General features: G+C 43.3%; 1 protein-coding gene across 3 annotated transcripts in view; it reads right to left on the bottom strand.

The window, feature by feature from the left end:
* Positions 1 to 443: 443 nt before the first annotated feature.
* ADGRF5 (adhesion G protein-coupled receptor F5) overlaps positions 444 to 9,387 on the bottom strand; it is a 96,362-nt gene continuing 87,418 nt past the window's right edge. For all 3 annotated transcript variants that reach the window (XM_053286699.1, XM_053286701.1, XM_053286700.1), the window contains 5 exons: positions 7,408 to 8,787; positions 6,901 to 6,942; positions 6,125 to 6,184; positions 3,263 to 3,347; positions 444 to 1,255 (listed from right to left, as the gene is read on the bottom strand). In XM_053286699.1, coding sequence (XP_053142674.1) covers positions 1,176 to 1,255; positions 3,263 to 3,347; positions 6,125 to 6,184; positions 6,901 to 6,942; positions 7,408 to 8,787 — 1,647 coding nt within the window. In that variant the 3' untranslated portion in view covers positions 444 to 1,175. The remainder of the gene's footprint in view (positions 1,256 to 3,262; positions 3,348 to 6,124; positions 6,185 to 6,900; positions 6,943 to 7,407; positions 8,788 to 9,387) is intronic.

Raw genomic sequence — 9,387 nt, 5'->3', positions numbered from 1 at the left:
GGGCCACATGGCCCCCAATCCCCACAGCCCCCACGGGCTTCGTGATGGAGCCGGCAGTCGTGCGGGTGGCCGATCCGGCTGCCCAGGGCTGCAGCCTGGATCGTCTGTGGGGAGTCTCCCTGATCGTGAGACTTGCCTCCCTGTCTTTTGTCTTCAGTCCAGAGATGTGGGGGCAATGCTACAACAGCTGATCTGGCGGGGCTGGCCAGCCTTGGCTACATCTTGGGCAAACTTAACCACAAAGTGATTTTGGTTTTGCATCAATGCAGGTCTCAATATGTCCTCTAAATGCTTATTTTCTGCTACAGAACATCTGAAATGGACCTTGACTATGTGGCACAAGAATAAGACTGAACTGTAGAGATGAAATAGAATTGTACTGTGTAGTATAATATTTAAACAGAAATATGGAAAGTGTTATTTAATAAAGGAATGCTTAATAATGGAAGGTGGGACACATTTTATGTTTAAACACAAAGATTGTATTAGGCATCATAAATATTTATTGGTGTATATATATATATATATATATATATTTATATTTACATATATACAGAAAAGAGAGACTTTTTTTTCTTTCATTTTAGTAAAGCAAACAGTATAACTGGAAAGTCTTCTATAGTGCAAAAATAAAGTGCTTCTGTTTGTACAGACAATAGTTTACAAGACTGAAAAGGGCACCAAGATGACATTACTTAAAATGTTAGGGGGAAACATACATAAAAGGCCCCAATCCAGCAAGGCAGTTTCACATAAACAATGCTTATTTGAACTCATTGAATGGTCTGGATGCATCTTTGGTGTGATTGGGATTTGTATCCTCCCCGTGTTCCAGGGCCATCAGCGGTTAAGCACAACCACTTGTCCTCAACTTTCAAAGGATGGGACCAACATGACTGTGCAGTGAAGGTTTACCAGTACTGTGGGACAGGAGTATATTCAGCATCTTACAGCACTGGATTACATTTCTTCTAGCATAAAGGCCTTATTAAAATTAATCTTTCAGACATCAGATGGTGCATTGGAGAAATAAACAAATATGCCACAGTACTTTACAGTCTATGCAAATGCAACAGTTTCATTATTCACATATTCTTTTTCTGATTATTGCTTGCTCAGGAAAAACAAAACAAAGAAGACCCAGAGACCTTTCAAACGTGCATAGGTTAACATTCTCAAGAGAGTAAAGAATATGCTTTTGAAGTGCTTTCAGAAGTTGAAAATGTTGGTTCTGTTGAAGAGACTTCATATCTCCCTGTGGAGCAAAAGGAAAATTATACTTCTGCATATTGCTAGTTGCCCTCTCCAGTTTAGGAGGACAACACCATAAATCTAAACATGAAATTTTATAAGATAGTATAAGGGCGATGAAATATGCATTTCCACACTTCAAAGCTTTTATCAATGACCTTCTTTAATGCAGAAAAGTTTTAAAATTTTAAAAGCTTTAAAAGCTTTGAAATTTTATATTCTAATACATGCATATTAAACCAGGCAAAAGAAAGCCACCTTAATAATTTTGAGAGGAGTGTGTGTGTGTGTGAGTGTTCCCTCTAACAGGGAATCCCAGATGTTGTTGACTACAATTCTCATAATCCCCAGCCAAAGCCCATCACAGCTGAGGGATGCTGGGAGTTGTTAACAACAACTGGAATTCCCTGTTAGAGGGAATGCTGGTGCATGTGTGTCTGTGTGTCTGAGAAATAGTGACTTGTAGGCCACCCATGGCAGAGCAGGGATTTGAATCTGGGTTTCCATAATCAAAGAGTAACATTGTAGTCAGTGTCTTTTAGTCACTGTGTCATACTCAGGGGCCAGTGTGACTGACTGAACTGTGAAAAGATGCAGTCATTTTTAACTGTATTTAAGAATACCATTTCATTTATTTATTTATAGTGGGTCGTGTCCAGAGAAAGTTAAGTACGCCATAGTTCCATTTGATGGAACTGTGCCTACCACGACTAGATCATGTCTTAATTTATGTCTCAAGTAATTCATTCACCTCATATGTTTCGAATCAGCCCACATAAAGCTAGGCCCATTCGGCACTTGCACAAAGGGGCGTTTCCATTCGTTTCAGTGGAGGGATGCTCCATGCATGCAAAGAAAGGCCGCTGTGAGCAGGACAGCTCAGTGTGAAGCATATGGCCAGTTCATATGTTATCCCAGCAGGGTGACTGCAGAAATTCATGGGAGTCTACTAGTGGTGCAGCTGATACCACACTCATGTGTTTTGAACTGTGCCAGAGAACCCCCTGAGACCCCCTGGTGTGGTTACTCCAGCTTGAACCATGTGGACAGTTCTGCAAACAGTTGACTGGGCAGCTGGTTGCAACTGTAATGTCACGTGCTATTGCAGTAACATGTGGACAAGGTCCCCACATCCAGGATTGATCACTAGATCAGGATGCACATTTTTGCAAAGGACACTTGTACTTCTCTGCACATAAGCAGTCCTTGCATTGGAATGAACAGGGAAACTCTTGAGGGCAGGGGAATTCCATTAGAGCTGCCATGCCTGCAAGGAATGCTGGATCAGGGCCACTGGATCAAGGCCAGACATTATAGATAGAAGGAGCTTGGTTTGACCTTATTGTGCACTGAAATTATGTAAACTTGAAGCGCCAGCTTGGAGAATAATACCTTAAACTAGCTGACCCAGGCCCAGAGCATCTGCTTCCCCAGTTCTCCCTTCCTCTCCCTCCATTTCAGGGCTCAGCCAGTTCTCCTCCCATCCCTTCAGCTAGTCCCCCTTACTGTGCTTTCTGCCACCAGTTCTCATCCTCCTCACGAGGAGGCCGGTGGCCCCATTTTCGCTGCCTGCTCAGCTTCCTCCTCAATCTCCCTCCCTCCCTCCCTCCCTCCCTCCCTCTCACCAGCTCTTGTCTCCTTGTGAGGAGCCCAGTGGTCCACTTTTGTCTGCCACTAGCAGTGGCACCGCCGCCTTCTCTTAGACCTCCCCCCACCTCCCACCCCAGCTCTCATCCTCCCTGCAAAGCCAGCGGCCCCATTTTCACTGCCTGCTCGGCTGTTCTCGGCAGCTCGCAATGGTGCTGCCACCACCTCCTCCTCGGTCTCCTTCCCTCCCTCCTCACCAGCTGTCGCAACTCTCAGCAGCTGGTCATGAACTCTCGCAAGATCTGCCACACACGGGATTCGCCATGGATATGCCTTAGAGAATTATGTATATAGATAGATGACACAAGGAAGGCAGATTTAACTAAAAAATGGCCTCTTGCTTTGCTTCTTTATCACCCCATACCTGTTTTGCCAAACAAGTTGTTTAATGTTCTTGAGAAAGGAGATCCGATGGAAAGCATAGCTGCTGACATGCCTTGGGATGTTGACTGTAAAATAAAAATGAGTATTTTAAAAAATGCTGTTAATCCTTTCTGCAGTGTATGGTTTTAATTTGGTTATTTCCTGTTTCATGATAGATTAAATCAGATAACTGCAGGAATAAACACTGGCTGACATCCAGACTAAATTACTCCCGAGCAGTCCTACTGAAATTAAGTTGTCCTTCAGAGTAGCCCCTGAGTAGTAATACTGAATAATGTCTAGATGTCAGCCACCAAAACTTAAAAACGGTTTATGAGGCTATCCAGAATTTCACCTCACAAAGGTATGAAATAACAAAGCAATTAAACCTGTTTGAATAAATATGAGGGTCTGTGTGGCAGAAAAATTGCAGGTAAATAAATATGAACAGTTACAATATGTATTCAAGGCAGTCAGGTATGGCCTTACATATATGTTACTCATACATGTTTTCCAACACTAAAAAGTCCAGTACATTTGCTGGGGCTGCACATATATGGAGCCAATCATCTCTCTTGTAAATGAGAAGGGAGGTGCCCATTAAATTCTACCCCCACCCCACCCCACTAAACCCCCAATGGGGGCAGCTTAACAGAGCTTCCCAACTGACTTCACCCGTGCAGCAGTGGACAATGAGCAATTGTTGAGGCCTCCCCTTCCCCAGGAAGCCCTCTGTGCCTCCTGGAAATATATTCCCAAGGATTCTCTTGCTGCCCAAGAGTGTCCTTGCTCTGTATGTCAGTCCATGACTCCAGGATACCCTTATATATAAATGGCATCTTGGGTCTTTAATCATTCCCAAGATTAATTCTTATGAGGTCTCACAGACCACTTTTCTTCATTCAAAAATGTCTAGAGGTGTGAATTACAAAATAATGAATAGGTATAACTCTTGCATTAATATGAAGTAGCTATGGAGCCCATTCACACAACCAGGTGGGGTGGGGAAGGAGGCAGGGTTCAACCTACCTTCCCCCAGTCAATCCCTCTTTAGCCTTTTGGAGCACAAGCTGTGTGTCCACATATGACCTGCACTGCCAGGAACATTGCAGAGCAACTGAGGCTGGGACTAGTTGTTCCAGCCTCTGCACATCCCACAAGGCACTGCGCAACGAACGTGGTGCCTTTCTTTAGGTGCCTGCCTGTATCTCCTCAGCTCTGTGGAGCGGAGGAGACACTCGGGCCTACAAGCTGGGTTAAGGGAGCGCTTGCTCCCTTAACCTTGGCTAAGAGCTGGGATTGGAGCAGGGTTAGGCTGGGCGGGACCACCGGGATCCATGTGGATCTGGGTGCTCCACACGAGCAGCCTCATTGTGTTGCTATTATTCATTCATTCATTATTTATTTATTAGATTTATATACCGCCCTTCCGATACGGCTCAGGGCGGTTCACAACATGATAAAAACAATTAAAAACAAATTAACAATTAAAATCAAACTATTAAAAACACAATAAAACCAATAAAACAGCTAAAAGCCCAAAACAGTTTAAAACAATTAATCATTTAAAACTCTGGAAGGCCAGGCCAAATAAGTACGTTTTAAGGGCTCTCTTGAAGGATAGCAATGATCTCAGATTACGAATTTCTGCCGGGAGTGCATTCCATAGCCCAGGAGCAGCTACAGAGAAGGTCCGCCTCTGCATCGCCACCAGACGAACCGGTGGCAACTGGAGATGGACCTCCTCAGATGACCTTAACGTGCGGTGGGGATCATGCTAAAGGAACATTTCGTCATGTTGTTTTTATTTAGCTCTCTAACAGCATGCAGTGTTTCGTTTTGCTAAGGTAAAGGTAAAGTTGTGCTGTCCAGTTGGTGTCGACTCCTGGTGACCACTGAGCCCTGTGGTTTTCTTTAGTAGAACACAGGAGGGGTTTACCATTGCCTCCTCCTTCACAGTATGAGATGATGCCTTTCAGCATCTTCCTATATCGCTGCTGCCCGATATTGGTGTTTTCCATAGTTTGGGAAACATACCAGCGGGGATTCGAACCGGCAACCTCTTGCTCCCTAGGCAAGTTACATTGACTTTAGTTGGGGTCTAAGTGGCTTACATACTCCCATTGGGATTGATGGGAGTACCGTCACAGCTGCATTTACACAACGCTTAGTCGGCACAGAGCAGCCCCGCCGCCACTAGCTGCCTGGGTGTGCTTTATAGTGGCTTGCAAGGAATGTGCAGCCTCTGTCTTAGATTGGTGGCGCCCTACACAGCAGGACTCCAATGCTCTTTTAGTGAAAACCTCAAATTAAAATAAACACATCCACACAAAGAGAGGGGAGTTAACACGGACCACAGAAGAATCAGTTATTGTCTTGTCAGAAAGTGCATGGAGTGGGAAATGGTACAGTCTAGGGAGAAAATCTTTATATGTCTTTATAGCCCTTTGGGGCCAGTTATGACATATTTGTGCTCATAACTCAAATAGAAGGGCGGGGGGGGCAACAAATGAACTGAGGCATGGTTCTCACCTTCAGCTCATTTAACTATTTTGCACAGTACAATGTGTTGGATCCAAGAGAGGACGGCGACTGGAAAGAAACCAGCATCTAGCCCTGTTCCCTGAATGCCTGCCCAAGAGCTAGAACAGCTCATGCAGGGCTGGCCCAGGCATGTTCTGCAGCAGTTCTCATGCCTCTGCTGGCATAAACAGAAGAACATTTCTGGATATAGTTTCACTGTTCTCATGCAATGCTCTAATGCAAGATGTAAAAATGCTCTTCTGTGAATGGAAGGGCACCTTCTGTATGTAGAAGGGCACCTCTGGACCTAAACCATTATTTATTCCAGACATAATATTACCTTTGATTGTTGTGAATTCCACCGGGATGGGCAACACTTATTCCCAAAGGCCTCACGAACCTGGACATTTGAAACAAGGGAAATTAAAACCAATATCAAATTATCACCACAATTTATTATAATAGAATCATAGAAAAGGTGACCAACCTCCTTGACCAACCTCCTGCTCATGAAAGCCATAGCTAGAGCATTCCCAGCCAAGGCCTCTCCTGCCTCTACATGAAGAGCTCCAGTGAGGGAGTGGGTGTCCCCCCACCCAGGTAATTACTTCCATTTCTGAACTACTCTTTCTGTCAAGAACACTTAATGTTCAACCAAAAAAACTATCCTACTGTAACTTAAGGCCATTAGGTCTAGTCTTGCTCGCTTCTGTGTGACAGCCCGGCCTTCAGGTAATCCGAAAGAGGGCTACCATGTCTACCTCTCCTCTTCTCCAAGCTAAACATAACCAGTTCCTTTAATCCTACCTCACAGAATTTGTTTTCCAGACCCCTGACCAACTTTGTTGCCCTCCTCTGAACCTGTTCCAATTTGTTGACATCCATTTTAAAGTGTAGTGCCCAGAAATAGACACAGTACTCCGGATGATTAGTGCAGAATAAAATGGAACTATTATTTCTTGTGACTTGGAAACTAGAGTTCTCTTAAAGCAGCCTAAAATAACATTAGTCTTCCCCTGCCCATCACACTCATGTTCAGCTTGTGATCAATTGCAATTGATAATAAAATTACAACACATATAAAAACCGATATTTTAAAATAATTTTCTTTCCTACCTTCCTGTCCCAGAGAGTTCCAAATAACAGAATGAATAACCCCTGAAAAATATTTGCAAATTAAAATTATGTACAATTCTACCACAGCATCCCAGATATACTTTTCTACGCATAATTCTAAAAGCCACGAGATCCCCACAGTGTAAATAAGAATCTCGTTCCGGAGGAAATGCAGCATATTTCTCATCTCTGGTTGCCATGTATGAAAAAAACATCAACAATAGGATCGCAGATATGTTGTTCAGGGAGAGAAATGAGAATATTTGAACATCTCAAGGATTGCAAACATTCTGATAAACAAGTTTAAAGGGCTGACCAGCAAGAGCCTGACCTCTGTTGGAAAGATTGCTTAACTGCAAGTTATTAAAACCAAAGTGAATAATAGTTTTGATCTCTAATAACTGAGATCCACAAATTTTATCAGGGCAGTTATGGAACAGGAGAAAGAGTTGTGGTTGTGCTCAGCTGTGATGTCTATGTCATATGCCTGATATCTGAGTCACTTACCTGAAAGGAATTAAGGATGGTAAATAACCAATGGAATATGTCTGGGCTTTTTGAGAAAACAACTGCGAAGCCAAATCCCCAGGTGAGACCTAATAGTGGTGTCAGAACACAAATGCTCTTGGCAATCCGATACAATGAGCTCTTTTCTTCATTTTTTGAGTTTTCCCCAATGGATCGTCTTCGTATTTTTGCTATGACCACAATGGTAATAGCAGCATTAACAACAACAATGACTATAGCAGGAATTACTAAAGCCAAGAGAGCTCTGCTAGGTTCCCAGTTGAGTAAGCAGAGGTTTTTGGTTAAACTTGTGTAAGATTTCTGTGGATAAGTGATGGCTATTGTGATGACTGATATAACTAGAGGGCAACCGTATCCCAAGCAGAAGCCTACAGCTTTCATGATGGTCTTGCTTGTATTATGGAAAATGAAGAACAAGTGGTAGAAGAGCATAAAGCCCAAGGTGAGCATCCAAAAGAAGACACAAAGGTAGAAAAAGTGAATGAAAAATGCTGCGGCTGTGCAGATTTTTGGATCCATGCTGGCACCTTGGTCATGTATTACTGCAACAAAAATGAACCAGATGTCCGCAATCAGGAGAGAAACTGCAATGTTCAGCATACAGACATGGCGCATGTAGGAGATTCTTGTTTTGGTTACTGGTTTCCACACAACAGCTTCTATCACAATGCAGACTACCAGGCTCAGTATCGAAATGCTCACACCAATATAAGATATATAGTCCAAGGACACCGAGTTCACATTCCTGGGAGACATCAAAATGGAGAATGAAGTCAAGTGATTACAGAAGCAAATGACATTGTCCCCACTGACTTTGCTTTCACAGCCAGTTTCATCCCAGCCTCCTTTATCCCCTGCAAAACTGAAATTCCAAAAGACACATCGGGGATTTTCCAAGGATCTGTCACTCTTCGTAAATGTCATATTGATGTGGAAATCTCCTCCCAAGATGCTATGAGTATCCACTGTGGTTGAGATTACCAAACCATTGACTACCAGTTCATCTGTATCATTGTTCAATGGAATAATATGGCTGAGAGCTGAGTAAGCCACGCTAATGATGGTAGAGTTTGAGTTCAAGGTCCTTATTTTAGCTTCATCAATGAGCACACTGCCACCGAGACTTGAGGGTTTGGAGAATGAAAAGCTCTTGTCATAATCAGAAAGATTGCTTTTATTAATGACTACACCTTTGAGCTGGAGGCTGTCATAGCTGATAGGTGGAATGATGTTGTCAATAGGTTGGAGGGACCTCGCAAATTTCTCCACTGAATCTAATAACTGAGAGCTCCCATTCGTAAAATCTTTCCAGGTTCCTGCTGGACTACTGATAACAGTGTCCACTGTAGACAAAAAATCCTGTAATTATGAGAGAATAAAAATATATTATTCAAGTTACTGACCATTACTCTCTGTGAACAGTGGAAACTCCAGTCCTCCACCAGCAAACCCTAATTCACCAACCAACTTCCAGCTGGAAGGCTCAGGAACTAAAGACTTACCTATGTTAGGCACAAATAAGACCCATGTTTTATTAAACTGCAATATTGTGATATTTAAAAATGGATCAGCACAATGACTCCATCAGCATGAAACAGATGGTTGTGATGTAGAACAGTCTGAGGACACAGGCTATTGGCATTCACGCTCTGGCATAAAGCCCAGAACTGTATCCTGCTTTGCTGATGATGATTTAGAAAGAGTACCAATCTTGAGGTAACTTCTTCAAGAACTGGAGGAGCAACCAGTTCCCCTTATTTCTACATCCATTCTAATGCTTTTCCATTTCCTTCCTTCCTCGGCTAGTTGACAGTGCTGCCTTCCACTCTGCCATATTGCTCTTTCTGTGTTTCCACTCCCATCTGGGGTGGCCCTTGCATGAAGCAAGGTCAGGCAGTCACCTCAAATGGTGGATTCTTGGGGCACCAGCAGGGCAGCAAGATCCTCCCCACTGTTACC

This window comes from Hemicordylus capensis, chromosome 1 (genome assembly GCF_027244095.1).
Source record: "Hemicordylus capensis ecotype Gifberg chromosome 1, rHemCap1.1.pri, whole genome shotgun sequence".
Lineage (NCBI taxonomy): Eukaryota > Metazoa > Chordata > Lepidosauria > Squamata > Cordylidae > Hemicordylus > Hemicordylus capensis.
Note: the sequence above shows the minus strand (reverse complement) of the source record. Positions and strands in the feature narration are given on the sequence as shown.